General features: G+C 41.6%; 1 protein-coding gene across 3 annotated transcripts in view; it reads left to right on the forward strand.

Annotated features, from left to right (window-relative positions):
• Nucleotides 1–2,096: 2,096 nt before the first annotated feature.
• ABI2 (abl interactor 2) overlaps nucleotides 2,097–23,119 on the forward strand; it is a 123,094-nt gene continuing 102,071 nt past the window's right edge. Inside the window, exon 1 of one of the 3 annotated variants that reach the window (XM_045032883.1) lies at nucleotides 2,097–2,321. In XM_045032883.1, the coding sequence (XP_044888818.1) occupies nucleotides 2,205–2,321 (117 nt within the window). In that variant the 5' untranslated portion in view covers nucleotides 2,097–2,204. The remainder of the gene's footprint in view (nucleotides 2,322–23,119) is intronic. The other 2 variants (XM_045032881.1, XM_045032882.1) reach the window with 2 other exon arrangements.

The following is a 23,119-nucleotide window of genomic DNA, read 5'->3' on the forward strand; positions in this document are numbered from 1 at the left end:
AGCTTTGTGTATGGGAGGCTGAGTTCTGTGCACAGAAAAGGGACTTTCTGTGCAGATTAAAGGGAAATGTTCAGGAATTAAATCATTCAACATTCACGTGGGATGGGTATTATCATTTTAATTGTATAGATTTTAAGTGACTTGCCTGAGATCACACAGTAAGTCAGTGGCAAAGCCAAGAGAGCCCTCTGGATTATAAATGTTCTCTTTTGATTTTGAAAAGCATACTGGTTTGCGGCTCAGAATTTACCCTTTCACTCTCCCTGTACAATAGCTGCTTTTTAAGTGGGATCCATACAAAAGAAACATTTTATTCTTCTTCTAATTAGAACTGAGGAGTAGTTACACAAAAAGCACAAGAACCTGATCCTGGTGCACATTGTAGTCGATTACAAAAGTCCTGTTGAGATGAATAGGTGCAGGATTGGACCTCTGTTTCAGAAATGTGCTGCTAGCTTGACACTGACATGCTGCAATTACATAATTTAGAAAGACAGCAGCACAAAGTCAAAAGTTCACAAAATGGAAATGTAGGTCAAAATTGTTAGTAAAGAAAACACTATCTTCAGAGAACTTAAGTCACAAACCTGAGGGGAAAAAAATTAAGCCCTGATTCAGCAAAATACTTAAGCATGTCCATAATTTTAAACCTGGGAGTAGTCACACTGACTCCATTCTTAAGTACATTAATAAAATGTGGTTGAACAAAATGCTTGACATTGGCTTTTTGAAATAATTCCCATAACTCTGAAATTACTGGGTATCATCACTGTACAATAATATCTAGTACTTTTCCTAGAATTTTTTACGACAAGCTCAGTGATATATACTTTTCAATGTCAGTGTATAATACACTGTGATTTTAATATACTTTTTATATTGTCTTAAATATATTGTTTATATTTGTTTCCTTTTTGGGTGTAATTTTGTGATCATCGGGCATCTATCTTCAGCAGATGGGCAGCAAAATATACAGAAAGGGTGGGCATGAAGTACACAGATTATACTGGCTCCAATGGTTTATTTGTGAAATTCATAGGGGAATCTTCAACATGTGTTAGACTGAGGTAAATGGAGTATAGTCACAATATATTAAAAAAACCAACAAGGAGTCCTTGTGGCACCTTAGAGACTAACGAACCACAATTTCAGCTAGTGCACATCGGCAGAAGCACTCTATGTAGAAGTCCAGTCTGTTGTTTCGACCTTCAGGAGGAGTCCACGCAGAATCCTTCTTTTTGTAGAGTTGGAGGAAGGTTTGTTAGTTTTTGCTGACACAGACTAACACAGCTACCACTCTGAAAACTGTCACAATATGTTTAGTCAATGATGGCCTTTAGTTTAATTGTAGTGTCAGTTAATTGTTGTTACACAGCATCCTGTATTCAAGGATTATATCCTAGATTTCCAGGGAACTGGACTTGATTGATTATGAATTTGTGATGGAAACTAAAGAGAAACAGAGAACGAAGGTGTTGGAAACTTCTTGAACTTCAAAGGTCAAATTTTCAACTCTGAAAGGATGGATACATACTATGATTGTACCCATTTACTTGCCTCAAACTCTCATATGCACATGTACAGCAGGGCTCTAGATGTGCAAGTGCAAAATACTTGTTTGGTGCACAGCCCTGTGTAAGGAAACAATTCTGGGGGCTGCTAGGTTTGAAAATGAAGCTCTTAGAGGCAGCAAAGGGATGGATGCAAGTGCGGACAGAGAATTTCCTTGGTTTCATCCCTGCCCCCAACTCCATCCCGTCAGTCATTGCTTAGTCCCCATAAAATACAATCCCCGCCGTGCACAGGCAGATGGTCTCCTTCTGTTCTCCCCACGCCTCCTGTTTCATCCCTCTTCAATTCCCTCCCCTCACTCCTCCTAGCCCCTTGCCTCCCCTCAGGCCTCCCCAGCCCCCCCCCCCGGCCCCTCCAGGCGCACTGCCCCTCCCCTCTGGCTCCCCGCGCGGCGGGGACGGGGTTACCGGCGTTCAGCCCCCCACCCCCATGCCGGGATGAACCGGAAGTGTGTGTGCGCGTGAGGGGCGCCGGGGAGGGGGGTGTGTGTGTGTGTGTGGGGGGGTCTGGCTGGTTCGGGTTCTGCGCCTGCGCGGTGGGGTGCCCGGTGGTTGCGCCGCGCCGCGCCGCGGTGGGTGGGTGTTTCTCTCTCTCTGGGCCCCCGGCCGGGTCTCGGGGGCGAGGATGTGAAGATGGCGGAGCTGCAGATGCTGCTGGAGGAGGAGATCCCGGGCGGGCGCCGGGCCCTGTTCGACAGCTACACCAACCTGGAGCGGGTGGCCGAGTACTGCGAGACCAACTACATCCAGGTGCCGGCGGCGGCGGCGGCGGCGGGGGGACCGGGCGCGGCGAGCCCGCGGGGCCGCCTCTCCCGCTGGCCGGGGGGCTCCGGGGTGGGGAGAAGCGGGCAGGGACCGGGGGGGGGGAGGTGTGTGCCCGGCCCGGCCCGGCCCGGCCCGGCCCGGGGGCACGGAGCTGGCCGCGGGGGCGTGGTGCCGCGCCGCCTCCGGAGACAGGTTCGCCTCCCGACCGCGCTCCCCCGGGGGCCCGCGCTGCCCCGATCCCTGCCGCGGGGCGCGTGTGTCCCGGCGCCCTGGTGCCCAGCCGGGGCCGGTTACCGCGGGGGGCAGGCGGCGGTGAAGCCGGAGGGGATTGACACCTGGCACGAGCCTTAGCAGGTACATTGACCCCCCCGGGACCAGGCCCGGTAGCGGGGGGTGCAGCCTGCGCGCTGGGGGCGGGGGGAGGGGGGTTCCCATCCGAGCTGGCGTGGCCAGCTGGGGAGGCAGCGGGCTAGTGGCGGGCGCCGGGGGAGCAGAGCTGATCAGGGCTGTAGGGGTGATAGCAGATGGGGGACGGGAGAGAGGAAGCAGGGGTGGTATGACAGGGCTCAGCCTTGCCGTGATCTTAGATCAGATGCAGCCACTTTCCCTCAGAATCATGGAGGAAGAAAGAAGCGAGAGGTGGTCAGCCAGGTTGGCAGTAGGGTGACCAGACAGCAAGTGTGAAAAACCGGGACGGGGGTGGGGGGTAATAGGAGCCTATGTAAAAAAAAGACCCCAAAATCGGGACTGTCCTTATAAAATCGGGACATCTGGTCTCCCTAGTTGGCAGCAGTTACAGAGACAGGAAGATGGGGTGAGGGGGCTGGTTGTATATATTGGTGGGGAGTAACTGGGCCGAGTATGCGTGGAGGAAAAATAGTCACCAACAGCAGTGGAGCATGGCAGGGGGCTATCAGAATGAGATCACTCTTGTGGGGCGAGGAGTATCAGCAAAATAGAGATGTATCCAGTGAAGAGGGGGGAAGGTGGAATCAACAGCCTGGTATCTGTGGAGAATTTTACAGAACTCTCATCACCATAGTACTTTACAATCATTAAAAGAAGTGCATTGGACCCGAGTTTCATATTCTCTCTCCCCCTTATATGGAAGCTGTTTTTGTGTGCTTCTTTCAGATGTCGGTAGGATTACTGTAGCAGGTGACCAAGGGGGGTGGGAACGGGAATGATATAACCAGTGGGGAAAGAATAGTTAAAATAATGTCACTATAGAAGAGATTACACTGTTTAATTCACAGCATCCACAGCATAGACTGACCAACCTTTTTTTAGGAAAAAGATTTTATTTATTGATATTTTAGGTCTTTTACCATAAAACAGTTCAATTAGTGTGATGACACAGCTAAATACGTAGCTTGTTACAAAATGAACAGTATTTAACAGCATGTTATATCATTACCATTTCCCCTTTTTTCAAATTATTTAATCACGACCGTACTTTGATAATATGAATGTTTAAATATACATGTAACTTTTAAAAATCTATATTGTGAAGCTGATTGTCTTTTGGGTGGGTGGGAAGAGTCTCAAAGGCAGAGGAAGTGGGGAGATGTAATTGAGTTATTGTCCTCTGTGTATGCCCTTCTTGACTATCCGTTGTTCCTATAGATACAAGATGATTGGGTCCATTTTATTATTTGTATTACCATATAGCACCTAGGAGCCCTCATCACGGACCAGGACCTTGTTGTGCATATCAAAAGATCTCAGTGATTTCAGTATTTACTTTATATTGTTTTCCTGTGCAAGGTGTATCCATTTTTTGAGTTTATCTGGTACTGTTCTCACAAAATGTTAAGTCTTCCGTTAGTAAATATTCTACTGATATGACTAGTCTAGTTAAAGGGCTTCTGAATCCTTTTTTGTTACTGATCTGTCTAGGTATCTATACCATGCTTATGACTATGGTATCTGAGCCTCTTACAAAATTACATAAATTCACCCAAATAGTCCATGCTTAGAGCTACATTTTCATTTCTTCTTTTCAGGAACAAGTAGAGGGGACTAAATTACTCTTTATGGTCTATCCCTTTCCAAAACCAAGCAGCATTGTGGGCTATTTTGCTCTTAGTCATGTCAAAAAGATTAGCCCTGCAGTTTGTGCAGAAGGTGATCAGGGTTGTGGTCATTCTTAGCTATGGTGGAGAATTAAGCCTCCAAGAAACCCTGTCTTCAGCTTCTACTTGTTCTGTCATGGTCTTCTAGAACAGTGGCTCTCAACCTTTCCAGATTACTGTACTCCTTTCAGGAGTCTGATTTGTCTTGCGTACCCCAAGTTTCACTCCACTTAGAAACTACTTGCTTACAAAAATAAAAAAGTCACACTGCATACTGTTACTGAAAAATTGCTTAGTTTCTCATTTTTATCATATAATTATAAAATATTGTATTTACATGTCGGTGTATAGTATATAGAGCAGTATAAACAAGTCATTGTATGAAATTTTAGTTTGTACTGACTTTGCTAGTAATAATTATGTAGCCTGTTGTAAAACTAGACAGATGTCTAAATGAATTGACATATTCTCTGGAAGACCTCTGCATACCTCTGGTTGAGAACCACTGTTCTAGAATTTCCTTTTGTGTTTGACTGTTGCAATTTCAGGAGGTCTTTGTTATGGAGACCTTTGCGATATCTTAGGGCTAGGCCCAAGCTAAGTCTAAGATTTGAATATGATCTAATATTGGATGGGTAGTGAGAACAGTGATTGGAACGTGAAAGTGATATGCTCATATTGACCTCTTTGTCATCAGTTTGTCAGCAGTTTTGTGTACCAGTTGGTGATTTGTAGGGTCTGTGGTTTTATTCCGAAGTATAGAAATTGTTGTAAAAATGGGCGGATGTGTAGATCACTGTGAGAAGTCTGACAAGATTAATCTGCTAATATCACTTAATAGAGAATTTGAAGTATACTGTTAACATACATTTGATTCTCTTAGCAACTTGAAAGATGCTTCAGATATCTTCAGGTATCATCGAGATCTCTGCATGGGAATTGGTAGCTGGAGCAATTGCTGTAATTTGATATGTTTCTTACGAAACTAGGTATTCAGATTGTACAACTTTGGGAGTCTTGAATTTCAAATATAGAAATCTGGCTAATCAGTCATACTTGATTTGTTTTATGAAGGGTCAAAGCTACTCCAGCATCATTTAAAAACAAAAACATGTAAACCTTTCTTATGCTTAGTGTTCAACAAATAGGTAACCAGCCTTTCCTTGCATGTGCTAGTACAACATCCTAAAATCTTGTGATAGCAAATGATCAGATAAAAAATCAAATATATAGTAAGTAATTTAAATTCATTGCAAAAATAAGAGGAGAAAAAATGTGAAAGACCAGTGTTCTGGCAGAAAACAGCGTTCTTCATTTATAGCTCTAGAAAAATGTTTGCTCTTTTTAAATTCTCCCACTGAGTCACTCTTTAGTACATCAGCCAATCAACTAATATGGTAATATGCTTTTCAACAGCCATTAACTCTGCTGAACAGGAAAATAAATTGATACCTGCTATGGAAAAATGAAGTTTCCAGACCACACTCAAATTTTTAATTCAGACTTTTTTTTAATATCTGACTTAAAGCAAAAATAGGCATAAGGTTACCCAGAGCAATAAATGAGTTTCTAAACTTAAATTCATAAACATAGATATCAAAATATGCAGTCTTGTACAGAAATGGAATAAAAATAAACATTATTCAACAGACAAGATTTATTCCTAAAATAAAAATAAGTTGGGGGAAGCACATAGTAATTATCTCTGCGTTTTCTTTCAAAAAAGATATAATACAGCATGTACATGCATTTTTCAAACAACTTTGTTCAGAAGACTCTTATCAGAGTTGTTAGGGGGGTTTGCTCATCAGAGGCAGGAATCTGATGCTGGTTATTCATAGCCTCATCTTCTCATGCTCTGCAGATTATACCCAGTTCAGTGCTCAGTATGCACCATGTTATAAAGTTAACTTTATAGAAGAGTAGCTAATTGATGACCAAGAATTTAATTAACTATTCAGGGTCTCCATTTTCACAAAAACTATTTGCATAATATAGTGCTGTTGTATGGGTCTTTATAAAAAGCAAAGAATGCTCAGACTGGTCAATAAACCACAATTGTACAATTTTGGTGTTCTAGAATTTTCTTTGCTGTTCCAAGAAATGTTGCACATGATGTGATTGCACATTTTTTCTAATCACACTTATTTGTATTACTAATGTACTAAAGTAAATCCTAGCATTATCTTGGCTTATCCATCTTTTGGAGGTTATACTACAGGTCTCTGTGAGAATAATTAACTATTTTACTCTGTCCAGACCTTTTTTTGGTTTACCCAGTAATCACTGCTTCTCTGAAAAAAGCCTGTCATTTCATCCAATGCATCTAGCTTCCAAAACTCATGAACTCTCAAATCTTTTGGCACGCTTTGAAAGTGAGTTGGAAAAATTACCAGATACATGCTGGCTAGAGGACTAAACCTACTTGTCACAAGCAGATATAAAAAATTAGAGTGGAGAGCTTCCGCCATTGAGGTCTGTGGTCAAGTGAAAAGCCAGCATGCCACATCCAGTTTCTGGGATAGGTGCTGGGATTTTTACCAGCTGCTATTCCTGGACCCTTCTGAAAGGCACTGTCATTCTTAGCCTTTGAAGAATGTGATGCTCCACTCATCTCTAGTTGCTTGAAAGGAAGAATGAGCTCCCCCCCACCCCCACCTTCAGAGCCTCCAGGCGGCTGTGAGAGACCTGGGTTTCCAGTATTGTCCTGGCTTCTCCAGTCTCCTGGCTGTTGTGAGGAGAAGAATGGTCAGTAGGTCTCTACTACTCTTTCCTCTAGAGCCGCTTTTGAAGCCCTTGTAAATAACTTCAGTGCCTACTCTCTGCTGGTGCAGGTAGCTTCCCTAAGCAGTAGGACTGTGAAATCAACATGATTCTTGACAGTTTTAACACTGCCGGTAGGGATCTGAGTATCACTATCAAAACTGACCAGAGTCGTTAAGAGCGTTTCTTGCCCAAACTGAATCACTGTTGAAACATAGGAGCTGTCTATGGACTCTACAAGACAGTACTGCATTTCTTTATATTTGGAAGATTTTTCCACAACTGTAAGGGGTATAAACTTAGCTTTCATTAATAAAGAAAACAAAAAGGTGCAGCAATAATTAATAGCCTTCTAGGCTCTTGTATTGAGAAGGGAAAGTTTCCTGCTCCTGGGTGGAATTTTCAAGCCTATTTCAGTTGCCTTCCCATTTGTTCTTAGCAATCCTACCTCATCATGGAACATAAACAAGGGATTTTACTGTATAAATAATGTTCAACAAAAAAATACTCTACTGCAGTATTTGCAACCCAAGCATTCTGTTCAGATTCTTCTTCTGACCTTACCCATCACTATAGTTTATTGTAGCTTGTGTTAGTACATGAGAAACTGGCTATAGCCAGATCATTCTATTTTCAATGTCCAATATAACATAATTGCACAAAGTAAACAAACAGCACAAACAATGTAAACAGGTTTATTAAACGTCTATTGTTTTAATATTCCAGTGATGCATGCAAGTAAATTTGTTTAAAAAAATATTTTTTTACCTGACTGTTCCTTTAAATTTTGTTTTCTTTTTAAGCTAGCTCCTAGTGAATTAGTCGTTATACTTGGATCTTACAAGTGTGCATGGAAGGCTTGTTCTGCAAATATAAAAGAGTCATTGATGAGTTTAAGGCTGGAATAGTTGAGGAGTGCAGAAAGATGCTGATAAATTAAAGCTGCTTAACCAAATTAGGGAACTGGCAAAGCAAATCTGATGGATCTGTGGACATATCAGTACAGAAAACTTTCAGACTTGTTAGACTTTCAGCCTGTTGTTTCCCCAATGCACATGCAATTTTTACCATCCGGACTACGGTAGCATTCCACAAAAATCATGTAATTTAAATAACTGCCTAAGGGAAGGTCCGAGTACTCTCTCCATTTATGGTATCTACTTATTTTTTTGAATATCGTTGAATACCAAACAGTATAATAGCTATGTAAACTGAACATAATTTGTTAATAAGGTTGTATGTAGCCACTATTCCGTTGAAATAAAGCAAGAATTGGTTTGACATGCCTCTTTTTAGGCTCAAAGTTGTCTGCTGGAGAGTGGGAAATTCTGATAATTTTCCTTAGGCCATGTCCACACTATGGGCGCTACAGCTTCCCACCTCCCTGAGCAGCGGTAGCTAGATCGATGGAAGAATTGTCCCATTGACTTAGCTGCGTCTACACTGGGAATTAAGTTGTCTTAAACTGTAGTGCGCCAGTATGAATTTTTCACACCCTTAAGTGACATAGCTAGGTTAGTCTACGTTTTAAGTGTAGACCAAGCCCAAGTGTCTTCCTTTTTGTGCTCTCCCCTTGAGCTTCCCCTTGCAAATTCAGTGAAGATCTTACAAGTCCTATTAAAAACTGTTTTCCCAAGCTAGAAGTATTTTATAGAGAGGGATAATTGAAACATGGAATATTTTGCTATGGGGTCAAGATAACAATAGTATAGTAATTATATTTTCAAGTTTTGTATTTACTATAACATGTCTTTTCCTCCTAGGTACCTAAACTGTCCAGACTGTAGTCTATTAGGAGGCTAATGGTTTTGGCAGATCCTGTTAATTAAATGTGAGGGTTTTTAGCCTCCATGTCTAGGTAATGGGATAACCAAAATATCTCCTTCCTGTGGAATGGCATCAGTAATGAGGCTCAGGTAGCTAGGAGAAAAATTAGACTGATACAGGTATTTAAGATTTAGAATGAGTACTTTTAATTTTTTTTTACATATTTTAAATATACTGTAAATATCTAAAAAGGCCTATTATTTTACTCAGCACTATGTGTACATGTCTTCAGTTGATTTTTTCTTAAAAAATGACTCTTAATTTTTTTATACCTAGAATAATATTTGATGGTGTGTATTCATTCATCACAAGCACATCCGAGTTGCGGGCTGCTGTTACTGTGTATTTATCTTGTGTTCCAGGTTTATGGAGAGCTCATTAGTGTGTTGGTTGAATTGGTATTGTGATTATCTCTATCAGCCCAGTTTGCCTTCTCCCCCTCCAAATAAGCCATATAACTGGTAAACTAGACCATGCGTTTATCACTCAACCACTGTACTTTCCTTTGTATAACTGTGCTACATTTTACAAAGAGTTATTCAAAACATTTAATAGGTTCACTGAGTTAAAAACCATGGTTTGTAAAACAGTAGGCTTGATTCTTCTGTAAGTGTGTGCAGAAATGGCATGAGCCATTTGTTATCTGTGTTAAATGGGAGTTATCAGTATTACTACCCCGTGCACTGATGGAAAAACAGCATTTATGAATACTATATAGTTACTGCTGGAAAAAAGGCACGTCTATTCTTGTATCATTGAGTATGTTTGTTGAGAATGGCATTTTGGTAACTATCTTCTGCTGTATATCTACTTCCTGATGATGTAGGCATTGGATTATGTTGATCAAGGATGCTGATTCAGAGCAGCAAGCTTATGTTCACTGTTACATGTGCATCATAAGTGTTTTAAAATCTGAATTCTGTTGCTCACATTTTATATGTATTTGCAATCATTAATCGTTGTGGCTTTAGTGCTTTAGGTTTCAGTGCAGGAAGTGGTACACCATTGTGGTGAATATCTTAAAAAAAAAACCCAAAACCTTCAGAGGTTTTTCACTTAGCTGAATGCTCCTTGGTGATCTCCATTAAGTTAAATTGAACCATAACTGGAGGAGAAAGAAGAACTTCTCTAGCTGGTTTGTTTTTATGACAGATTTTAACTGCAGTCTGAATGCTAAATTGTGCTGGCCCAGTTTTAGTAGAATTTGTGAAGAAGAGGTTTTAAGCCATTCTTTGTTTACTTGTGTATAACTGAAAACATCTTGCTTACCAATAAACATCTTGCTTACCAATGCAAAACCTCTCAATTTTGTTGGTTATCCTTTCACTTGAACGAGAACCTTTGTTAATGCACTTTTCATAACTTATAAAGCAAGATAATACTCTGTTAGATGGGATATGTAATGGGCAACATAATGTATTTAGGTAATTTTTCAATTTTCAGGGCTCTGATTAGCCACTTTGGACACTCCCTCCCCCCCAGGAACTGAATAAACTGTTATGCAGGTGAAAATGGATGTCATGCATGTTTCAGTCAGAATGAATGGGGTTTTGTGCAACCTTAATTTTAGGTTCTTGGATAGTTTAAATAGAAGTTGACTAGGTTCTCAGGGAAGGAGATGAGTGTGGATTAAAATTACACGGGAGACACCACGCTTAAGTTTCGAACACGGAAGGAAACCTTGCTTTTAGACTGTCCATAACAACTCTCCACAAGCCCCAGAATGATGTGACTTCAATATGGAGTGTAAACCATTTTTATGTGGTGACTTATGTTAGGAGGATTTGAAAATTTCACTTACGTACTTTTGAGTGTTGAGATCAAAGTTTCCCTGGAAGAGTGAGGGCATAAGTTTTTGTCTTTTGTAGATTAAGTGTTCATTTAAAAAAAAATTTTTTTAACCCTTCTGGTTAATAAAGGTAGTCTTTCAAATGTGAAGTGGTTGTTAACCAATCCAGGACTTTACAAAATCTGCAAATGAAAGGCTCCATTGTCTCTTAGCTGTGCCAGGCAACAGTAGAATGAAATTAACTCTGATCAGTTTAATTGTTTCAGTTCAGAACCTTGTGGGCAGTAGTGAAACTATCAAGAATCATGTGAATTTCATGCTTTTGCACCTTTGGAAAAATGCGGAGCACTGCAGTTATTCCTGGGAGTGGAGGACCCAAGTAGGCTGGGGACATATATTTTAGAAGTGTAGTAGGCAGGATCTATATAATGTGCTGCATTTGACAGTTTTGCTACAGCTTCTGTATACTGTAACTACCCAAATTTTAGTGGAATTTTCTTAGTCTGTTAATAATAGATAATAGTGTTTTGTTCTGGCATCTTTTAGCGATGGATTAGTATTAAGCCTAAATGAAGGTCTGCTTTTGTTGTTTTTAAAAAAGCAGAATCTGTTCCTTTGACAGTATGTGTAAAGCTGCTACTTTAATAAATGGTGTAAAATGAGGTGTAGTAGGTTGAATTAATTTGTCTTGGTTTGTTTTATTCGTAATTCTAACATTCATTAAATGTTCTTATCATAGTTAAATGTTTACTGAATAAGAATACTGTAATGAATTTTCAACATAGTATTTGCCACTCTTTTATTAGTACCGGAACTGTGAGTGGTGTCAATCTCACAGGAAAGCATCTGTTTTATTGATCTTTCCCAGCAGGAAGTTGTCTGATACAGTTTGAGACATAGGAAATGGGGCTCAATGTTTGAATGCACAAGAAGGCGGGAGATGTTTGTTCCAGAATATAGGAATCAGCCTGGGATAAATGAACAAATGTTTATAGATTTGATGAAACTTGTGGGGGTGTGTCCACACTAGTCTTTACAAATGTGTTAAGTATCTCAAGAGAACTGGTGACCAGTTAACTCAAGGTAAAGTCCAATTAAGATAAGCTTTAAGTATGTGAGTTTAAAAAATAAACAATGTAGGATGTAAAAGGAATGGAATAGAAAGTACTGAAAATATTACAGTGCTGTTATATAAACCAATATACAGCGATGTGGTGTGTTGTATCTACGGAGGCATTCTTCAGCATTTTCTCTATCCAACATTTAGTGGGTTAACTCTAAAGAGGGGTAAGCCTGTTTATCCTGATGTCCTTCCTTGGGCAGCTTGATTCCAAAGTGAGGTTCCCTCTCCAGAACTGGCCAGCTGTTGAATGTGCAGGATCCTGGAGAAAATGATGTAGCATTGTATAAAAGATCAATGTGTGCTTAGCCTTGCTAGCTAGGACATTGGTGATCCTCAGAATATCATAGAAAGTACTTTTGACCTATTTCAGGAAGTACCCACACAAGCACTTAGATCAGGGGTCGGCAGCTTTTCGGAAGTGATGTGCCAAGTCTTCATTTATTCACTCTAATTTGAGGTTTTATGTGCCAGTAATACATTTTAATGTTTTTAGAAGGTCTTTTTCTATGTCTATAACATATAACTAAACTATTGTTGTATGTAAAGTAAATAAGGTTTTAAAATGTTTAAGAAGCTTCCTTTAAAATTAAATTAAAATGCAGAGCCCCTCGGACCAGTGGCCAGGACCCAGGCAGTGTGAATGCCACTGAAAATCAGCTCGCATGACGCCTTTGGCACATATGCCATAGGTTGCCTACCCCTGACTTAAACTGTAGCCTCTTCTCTGTGAGTACGTTTCCGTACATAAGTCTACGAACTGGAATCCTAGAATGGGGAGAATAATCTGTAGGGTCAGGATCTCCGATATTAAACTTGTTGACAGTATTTCACCTTTCTGGTGGATCTATTGTCAACATCTTTGCTTGCAATGTAATAGTTTGCCTTCAACAATTTTTTTTTTTTTGCTGAGTCCATTACATAAAACTGGTTACTTCAGTTGATCTATTTTTCTCCAAAGGGAAGAGAACAGTACTCAAGAGCATGCCCAACAAGATACTTAATGGAATAAATGAACATAGCTTTTGTAAACAGTTACTGATCATCTTGTGATCTGTTAGAAATACTAAATTTGGAACTTTCCTAAGAGATCCCCTCGTGTATTTGGGGGTGTCCAAGGTTGTGTACTCAATGCAGGGGCAGCTCCAGGCCCTAGCACGCCAAGCATGTGCTTGGGGTGGCATGCCGTGGGGGGCGCTCTGCCGGTCTCCGGGAGGGCGGCAGGCAGGGCTCTGGTGGACCTCCCGCAGCCGTGCCTGCGGAGGGTCCGCTGGTCCCGTGGCTTTGGTGGAGCCACGGGACCAGCGGACCCTCCGCACGCACGCCTGCGGGAGGTCCACCGGAGCCGCGGAACCAGCATAGCACCCCCCACAAGCATGCCGCTGTGCTTGGGGTGGCGAAATATCTAGAGCCGCCCCTGACTCAATGTCAAGATTCAAGCTCAATATAAATGTGTAAATTGTCAGTGAACCATCCTGTTACAACCCTTTGTAATATATTAATGCTATTCATTCAAAGACAGTTTACAAATGACATATACTACTTTGGACCTATGTTCTTATAAATCACCTCACTGTATCAAATGATGTGTAGTTAATGTAAGCTGGAATGCAAACTGTAACAGTTTACAACATTTAGGACAGAAAGTGAAGAATACTATTTTGAAGGCCCATACTTCACTGGGCTAGGAATGGATTTAAAGGTGAGTTGAAGAGGGGATAGAAAAATTGGGTTGTGTCACTTTTTTTCTGTTTTATGATCAAAGAAGACTTGCATCTTATTTTTGCAGATGTGTGGTTTTTTTTGCTTGAGTTTGACCCAAAAATATAAGAAGTATGAGGTTTTGTCTTCACTGTTTTTGATCTAGGCTGCCTTAGAGCAGGGGTCCCCAACCTTTTCAGGACCAGGGACCAGTCATGCCTGCGGAGGGAGTGCTCGTCCCGCGGCTCGGGTAGACCTCCCTCAGGCGTGCCTGCGGGAGGTCCACCGGCTCCGGTTGAGCTGCCGCAGGCATGACTGCGGACAGTTCGCTGGTCGCGCGGCTCAGCTGGACCGCCCGCAGGCATGCCTGCGGCAGCTCAACCGGAGCCGGTGGACCTCCCGCAGGCGTGCCTGCGGGCGGTCCAGCTGAGCCGCGCGACCAGCGAACCGTCCGCAGTCATGGCGGCGGGGGGGCCACCGGAGCCCCGGGAGCAGCGGACCTCCCGCAGGCATGACTGCGGAGGGAGCGCTCGTCCCGCGGCTCGGGTAGACCTCCTGCAGGCACGCCTGCGGGAGGTCCACTGGGTCGGTTCGCGGCCCGGTTTGTAAGAGGCCGCGGTCCGGTACCGGGCCGCGGACCGGGGGTTGGGGACCCCTGCCTTAGAGGATCAGAGAATGGGAGTGAGAGCTTTCTCTGCCCTTACTTGAAAGGTCATGATGTTACATCTTTAACAGAGATCTTTCTTCCCAGCTGTTTGTCAGTTGTTTGGCTGAAATAGGTGTTAACAAAAACAGTTTTGACAACTTAATCCTTTCACATGGCAGTTGCTCAGCTTTCAGATTCTGAATACACAATGTTGGCCAAGTTCTGCTGTTGACATAGCAACTTTTAGGAATAACAAAGCAAGATCTCAATTTCTAAAGTTTAAAAAAAAAAAGGCAGAAAGCTCTTTTGGAGGAAAAAGTCTTTGTCTCTCTTATAAACCATAAAGAACCAAAAATGAGCACATTTTTTTCTTTTGGATGTCACCTTTAAGAGAGCATTGTATCATATGTGCTACAATAGAGGCTATGTTGAATCAGCAGTTTTCCACAAGTGGAACATCCTTTGAGGCTGATATACATCATTTCATTTGGTGAGGAGAAAGGCTGATCTTGTGGTTAAGTACTGGAATGGAACTTGAGATTTTGGCATCAATTCCTGGCTCTACCCCAGACTTCCTTTCTGATTTTGGGTAAGTCACTCTCTCTCTCTCTCTCTCTCTCTGCTTTGGTTCTCCCTCTGTAAAATGGGGAAAACACTTTCTTTGTCTGTCCTATCTACTTAGATTGTGTACTCTTTGGGACAGGGACTGTCTTACCATGTATTTGTACAGTGGTTGGCACAATGAGGCTCTGATACCAGTTAGGGGCTATAAGCACTACCATAATACAAGTAGTAAACACTAATGGAGGAGTAGCTATGAAAGGCCAGAGAGCCCCAAGAGTTCTGTGGGAGTTGGAGTGAGATACAATTTAAAGAGGAAGAATGTTGAATTTGAGACCCTAAAGTGCAGGGATTGCTTTGAATCCCTGCGAAGGGGTTTTCTGTTTTGTATATGTATTTTGTGAATTTGTCAAACTTGTTTCTAATTTTGCTGTTAAAAAGCTACACTACTCCAGGATGCCATCGTCTACATTGCACGCTTCTACACAAACTGAATCATACCTTGAGCAGTTATGTTCTGTCTACCTATAGTCCCATGCAGTTTTAATTAATATAGTTCATATGTAAAATGCTTTTTATCTGTAGATCTCAGGGCCTTACAAAGGAAGATAAGTATCATTTCTCTTTCACAATATGAGGAAATCAAGTAACACACAAGTGAGTTTACTTCCCCAAGGATCCGTCTCCACTGGGCTTTAAGCAGTGCCATTAACTGTGTGTAACAGTTTTTATTGTAGTCCTGCTAAAGCTAGTTCTAACATGGGATAGCCAAATGGATGCATATGTGAAAGGAAGAATAGTCTTGTGGTTAAGGCATTGGGTTGGCAGAGCTCTGCTTGGATACAAAATGTATCCACATCTGATCTGTGATCCCCCAAAATGGTCCCTGGATACGGATATTTGCGGATTTGCAGGGCTCTGTGGATCAGAACTCAGGAGAGCTGTGTCCTGTTCCTGGCTTTGCTACACGCTTCCTGTGTAACCTTGGTTAGTCTCTTTATCCCGCTGTACAAAGATTCCTCATCTGCAAAATGAGGTTTGTACTTCCCTAATTAGGGGTGTTGAGATTATATTGTTGATAAATTGTATAGTCAATTGCTTGACCACGCTTTGGTTCATTATGAAATATACTCAAGAAACCAAATAACCAATGTCAGGTATATTAATATGGTACAGGAAAAAGGCTCTATACAATATCAGTCTCTGAAGAGCAGTCCCGTACAGCGATGGTACAGTCACCTTACACCAAAGGTGTGCTCTCCCAGGTCACACATTTCAGCTGGTATTATTTATATGATTTTACAAGTTATACATCTCCTTATGCATCACTAAAATCCAACCCTCAGTTTGACCCAGTTCCCGAACTTGTTGTTCTTTTCCTTCCTTATTTTGTTTTGGGTGCTAGCCTTCCAGGTACTGGTCTGTGAAGGTTCTTCCTTAGCTTGTACTAAGACATAGAATGAATGTATCTTGATTTTTGACAAGTTTCCTCTCCGCTTAATGCAAATACTTACTTCAGCAAATGCAAGGAGTTATAGGATACTTAGCATCAGTGAATTAGATCATGGTATAGACTAGTTTAGGCTGTATCACTGTTGCAATATTTGTGCTTAATGCGTGTGTGTGTGTGTGTATGTATGTGTGTGTGTGTGTGTGTGTATATATAGTATGGATAATATGTATTGTTAATATGTTACATATTCATATACTCTCCAGCATTATTAGTTAGCAATATGTAAAATGGTCTAATATTACAGTATGAACACCATAGAAAAGCCAATAAGTAAAGTACACGTGTGTGTGTTTTTTGGGATGGTGGTGGTTAGGGGTAGACATGAAGTTGGTGGGAGTCTTCTGGACTTAAGAAACCAGTGGGAATGAGGGAGGGAATTGCAGGAGGAATAGAGAAATGAATGCATAGTTTAAAGAAGTCCCTTGACCAAGTGCATCTGTAGTCTTCACATCCCATAACTTTTCACGGACAGAAGCCTAAACAGCTTTGTTTAGAGATGGGGCTATTCTTTAAACAAGTCCCTGTCAAATAAAAAGATTCATTGTGCAGAAGTTTCGTTGACCATGGTGTAAAGGAATCCCCCTTTGTTCATGCAGTAGTAGAACTTGCTGAAAAGACTTCCTTTAAAAAGTGGAAGTCAAATCCTAGTGAGGCAAATAGAAAGGAGCACAAACACTGCCAACTTAAGTGCAAGAGTGTAATAAGAAAAGCCAAAGAGGAGTTTGAAGAACGGCTAGCCAAAAACTCCAAAGGTAATAACACAATGTTTTTTAAGTACATCAGAAGCAGGAAGCCTGCTAAACAACCAGTGGGGCCCCTTGATGATCAAAATTCAAAAGGAGCGCTTAAAGATGATAAAGTCATTGCAGAGAAACTAAATGGATTCTTTGCTTCAGTCTTCACGGCTGAGGATGTTAGGGAGATTCCCAAACCTGAGCTGGCTTTTGTAGGTGACAAATCTGAGGAACTGTCACAGATTGAAGTGTCACTAGAGGAGGTTTTGGAATTAATTGATAAACTCAACATTAACAAGTCACCGGGACCAGATGGCATTCACCCAAGAGTTCTGAAAGAACTCAAATGTGAAGTTGCGGAACTATTAACTAAGGTTTGTAACCTGTCCTTTAAATCGGCTTCGGTACCCAATGACTGGAAGTTAGCTAATGTAACGCCAATATTTAAAAAGGGCTCTAGGGGTGATCCCGGCAATTACAGACCGGTAAGTCTAACGTCGGTACCGGGCAAATTAGTTGAAACAATAGTAAAGAATAAAATTGTCAGACACATAGAAAAACATAAACTCTTGAGCAATAGTCAACATGGTTTCTGTAAAGGGAAATCGTGTCTTACTAATCTATTAGAGTTCTTTGAAGGGGTCAACAAACATGTGGACAAGGGGGATCCGGTGGACATAGTGTACTTAGATTTCCAGAAAGCCTTTGACAAGGTCCCTCACCAAAGGCTCTTACGTAAATTAAGCTGTCATGGGATAAAAGGAAAGGTCCTTTCATGGATTGAGAACTGGTTAAAGGACAGGGAACAAAGGGTAGGAATTAATGGTAAATTCTCAGAATGGAGAGGGGTAACTAGTGGTGTTCCCCAAGGGTCAGTCCTAGGACCAATCCTATTCAATTTATTCATAAATGATCTGGAGAAAGGGGTAAACAGTGAGGTGGCAAAGTTTGCAGATGATACTAAACTACTCAAGATAGTTAAGACCAAAGCAGATTGTGAAGAACTTCAAAAAGATCTCACAAAACTAAGTGATTGGGCAACAAAATGGCAAATGAAATTTAATGTGGATAAATGTAAAGTAATGCACATTGGAAAAAATAACCCCAACTATACATACAACATGATGGGGGCTAATTTAGCTACAACGAGTCAGGAAAAAGATCTTGGAGTTATCGTGGATAGTTCTCTAAAGATGTCCACGCAGTGTGCAGAGGCAGTCAAAAAAGCAAACAGGATGTTAGGAATCATTAAAAAGGGGATAGAGAATAAGACTGAGAATATATTATTGCCCTTATATAAATCCATGGTACGCCCACATCTCGAATACTGTGTACAGATGTGGTCTCCTCACCTCAAAAAAGATATTCTAGCACTAGAAAAGGTTCAGAAAAGAGCAACTAAAATGATTAGGGGTTTAGAGAGGGTCCCATATGAGGAAAGATTAAAGAGGCTAGGACTCTTCAGTTTGGAAAAGAGAAGACTAAGGGGGGACATGATAGAGGTATATAAAATCATGAGTGATGTTGAGAAAGTGGATAAGGAAAAGTTATTTACTTATTCCCATAATACAAGAACTAGGGGTCACCAAATGAAATTAATAGGCAGCAGGTTTAAAACAAATAAAAGGAAGTTCTTCTTCACGCAGCGCACAGTCAACTTGTGGAACTCCTTACCTGAGGAGGTTGTGAAGGCTAGGACTATAACAATGTTTAAAAGGGGACTGGATAAATTCATGGTGGCTAAGTCCATAAATGGCTATTAGCCAGGATGGGTAAGAATGGTGTCCCTAGCCTCTGTTCGTCAGAGGATGGAGATGGATGGCAGGAGAGAGATCACTTGATCATTGCCTGTTAGGTTCACTCCCTCAGGGGCACCTGGCATTGGCCACTGTCGGTAGACAGATACTGGGCTAGATGGACCTTTGGTCTGACCCGGTACGGCCTTTCTTATGTTCTTATGTTCTAATATAGATTTAAAATACCTGTAAGGACAATTAAAAAACAAATGAAATCACTTTAACCATGAAAGAATTCAGGGTAAATGAACTTTTTACCAAATGAACACGAATTAAACAAGTTTCAAACATTTTTTCTTAATTTTGATCATTGCATCTTTCCAGTGTTTGTGTTTTGTCTCTGAGATAACCAAAAAAACCGCTAGCAATTATTCATTTTTCTGTGTATTTTCATTGCTTCTGGAATTTATAGCTTGGTGATACATTTGCTGAAGGTTGAAGCTGAACCTCGAAGGTCCCAATCTAGCAGTGACTTTAATTCACTCTACCAAAAATGTAACTTTAACTATTGAATTATATGTTTATTAGCCTGTGAGCACTGACAGTGGAAGAAATATTAAGATTGTGTTACCAACTCATTCTTCGTAGTCCTATTTTTCCTCTTTCTCACTTTTAAGACGTTCATCATGACCATCTGAGTACTGGATACTGCTTTCTTCAGTTTCTGTCAGCTAGAGGTGCCATTAAAGTGGTGCAGAAGTGTCTACCGCTGGCTCTGTGTACTACTTTTGTAGTGCTCTTAATCTTTGATGTCCTAAGAACCAAAAGAGAAATTAGTCTTGAAGTATGGACCCATACATGACTTAGCTTTATTCTTACCTGTAGATGGCGTCTTAGAATTGTAACCATTTGTTTTTCCCCATATAGCCCCTCGCTACCTTAGTGGTCATGCTTAATATTTCAGTTGCCTTTGATAACTATATAGTAATACAAGTGGCTTATCTTTACATCATGTAATGCTTTGGGACTGTGACTCACTAGTGGATTACAGCTTGTTTTTGGAAATCTCTGTGTTGTACTGGCATTCTCTTGTTGATAGCAATTCTGATAGTAGAAGTCTGCATTGCTTCCAAAAATAAAAGTATACTGGAGTATATCTTTCATTCTCTCCCTGGGTATCAGTAGGAGATAACAGGAAGGACATGTCTACCAGAGTCTGCTCCCAACCGCTTGCAATCGCCATATGGGAGAACAGAAGAGATAGTAGAACAAGTAGTAAATGTCATCAGTTATTGGTTCATTATATGGTCTGATGGCAATGGCTATTTTGAAAAGCTGTTTTAAAACTGACAAGATATTATAAGTGACAGTTTTGCTTATGCAGTAGCTTTTTCAGAAAGCCTTTATCCAAAGACACCAAGGATAGCCGCAGTATAATCCTATGCAAAATTAAAACCCCCCATCACATTGGAGCTGGGATTCTAAATATCTATAACTTTAGGGGGGGCTGATAGTAGGCAAGAATGGTATGATTAGGGGAAGATTTTTGCTTTTTGAAACACACAGCCTGGAAATAAACATTAGTTATACTAAACCCCAAACATTAGACGGGGCAGTGCACAGTTATGGTCACCTGAACAATCTTAACTCTGCTCCCCCTGTACCTTGCTGATCCCCTCTGCAGTGTATGCCATTGCAGCCTGTGTTAAATCTCTCAAATATATCTATGCAAAAAGGATGCTTTTTAAAGGTCTTCATGTCGTTTAAAGAGATACCTTCCGCTTTATTTGCATAGTTTGCCTTGCACGTGAAGAAACTTCGGAGTACATGGCTATGGTTTTGTGCTTATATGTTTAACACACAAATGAAATATACCTGTCACCCTGTGTCTCAGTTATATCAGCAGTTTAAATTTTGGCCTTGCCCTTAAGATAACACCAGATAATAGTAGCTTTATGTGTGAAACTCACATTTGGAACTCCATATACTTCTGAGGAATGTGTTCATGTTTGCTAAAGAGAAGTAATTAAAAGCCTCTGTCTGGTAACATGTATAGTCTTAAAGAAGTCATGAATAGTTTGTAGCAAGCTAAAAACACTTTAGTTTAAGTGTTGTCATAAGTGAGTAAGATAATTCCATTAGATCACTTCTTCATTGTGTTAGTGACTATGAAAATTAAGATGTAGATTATTTATGACCAGGTTTACACTTATTTGGCCAATGAGAATGAGCAGAGTTAAGGTTTAGTATGGAAATTTATATTTAAAATTAAAAGACCTACACACATTCAACTTGATTATCTTAAACATTGAAATGGTTAGGCTTTTTATTATATTTTTTTAGTACGATTTTTGTAATCTCTGGGGCTTTCATTTGCGTAACAGATATTTATAATTTTCATCATTCATGCCCGTCACCCCAACCGGGGTATGGGCCGCCAACCACAGATCTCCAGAGTCTTCTATCCTGGGCCATTCGCTCTAGCTGGTTCCAGGTATAGCCCATTTTTTTGCTATCAACCTGAAGGTCGCGTCGCCAGGTATTTCTTGGGCGGCCTCTTTTCCGCTTGCCTTGGGGGTTCCACCGCAGTGCCTGTCTGGTGATGTTGGTTGGCTGCTTGCGTAGTGTATGTCCTATCCAGCCCCACCTTCTCCTTCTAATTTCTTCCTCTGCTGGGAGTTGACGGGTCCTCTCCAAGAGGTGGATGTTACTGATGGTGTCTGGCCAGCGGATCTGGAGAATCCTTCTGAGGCAGCTATTAATGAAGGTCTGGATCTTCCTGGTGGTTGTTTTGGTTGTCCTCCAGGTTTCAGCTCCATACAGTAGGACTGATTTCGCGTTGGAGTTGAACAGTCGAATCTTTATTGCCAAAGACAGCTCTCTGGAGCTCCAGATGTTCTTGAGCTGTAAGAAGGCTGCTCTTGCCTTACCAATCCTTACTTTGATGTCTGCGTCTGTGCCACCCTGCTGGTCGATGATGCTACCTAGGTAGGTGAAGGACTGTACTTCTTCCAGGGGGCGTCCATTCAGTGTGACTGGGTCGTTGCTGATGGAATTGATCCTAAGGATCTTGGTCTTGTCCTTGTGGATGTTGAGGCCAACCTGTGATGATGTGGCTGCCACTACGTTGGTCTTCTCTTGCATCTGCTGTTTACTGTGTGAAAGGAGTGCAAGGTCGTCGGCAAAGTCCAGGTCATCAAGCTGGGTCCACAACGTCCACTGGATTCCGTTCCTACGCTTGTAAGTGGATGTCTTCATAATCCAATCGATGACGAGAAGAAAGAGAAGTGGTGACAACAAGCATCCTTGTCTGACTCCGGTTCGCACCTGGAAGCTGTTTGTGAGCTGCCCTCCATGGATCACTCTACAGTGTATGCCGTCATATGAGTTCTTGATCAGGTTGACCACCTTTGCTGGGATGCCATAGTGCCGAAGGAGCTTCCAGAGGGTCTCTCGATCCACGCTATCGAACGCTTTCTCATAGTCAACAAAGTTGATGTACAACGAGGAGTTCCACTCCATAGACTGCTCGACTATGATGCGGAGCGTTGCTATCTGGTCCGTGCATGATCTGTTTTGCCGGAAACCTGCCTGTTCATCTCGTAGCTGTGGATCGACGGCATCCTTCATTCTCTCTAAGAGGACTCGGTTGAAGACCTTCCCTGGCACCGACAGGAGTGTGATTCCTCTATAGTTGGCACAGTTGCTGAGGTCTCCTTTCTTGGGGATTTTGATGAGATATCCCTCTTTCCAGTCAGCCGGAATCACTTCTTCTTCCCATATCTTCTCAAAGAGGGGGTACAGCATTTCCACTGAAGTATCCAGGTCTGCTTTCAGGGCCTCTGCTGGGATGTCGTCAGGTCCAGCCGCCTTACTGTTCTTCATCATGGTGATGGCTTTTCTGATCTCGGCTCTGCTTGGTTTATCACAATTGATTGGGAGGTCCTCGTTGGCTGGGTCGATGTCTGGTGGATTTGGTGGTGCTGGTCTGTTCAGGAGTTCCTCAAAGTGCTCCGCCCATCTGTTCATCTGTTGTTCTATTCCTGTTATAGACTTTCCCTGCTTGTCTTTAACGGGACGTTCTGGCTTGCTGAACTTTCCAGACAGTCGCTTGGTAGTATCGTACAGCTGTTTCATGTTACCGCTGTATGCTGCCTGCTCTGCTTCTGCTGCCAGTCCATCCACATAATCTCTCTTATCCTTCCTAATATTCCTCTTCACTGCTCTGTGGGCTTCAGCATACTCTTTTTGAGCTTTGGCCTTTGCTGCTCTAGTCCTGCTGTTGTTGACTGCTGCCTTCTTCTTCTTTCTGTCTTCT

Source organism: Mauremys mutica, chromosome 10 (assembly GCF_020497125.1).
Source record: "Mauremys mutica isolate MM-2020 ecotype Southern chromosome 10, ASM2049712v1, whole genome shotgun sequence".
In the NCBI taxonomy this organism is placed as follows: domain Eukaryota; kingdom Metazoa; phylum Chordata; order Testudines; family Geoemydidae; genus Mauremys; species Mauremys mutica.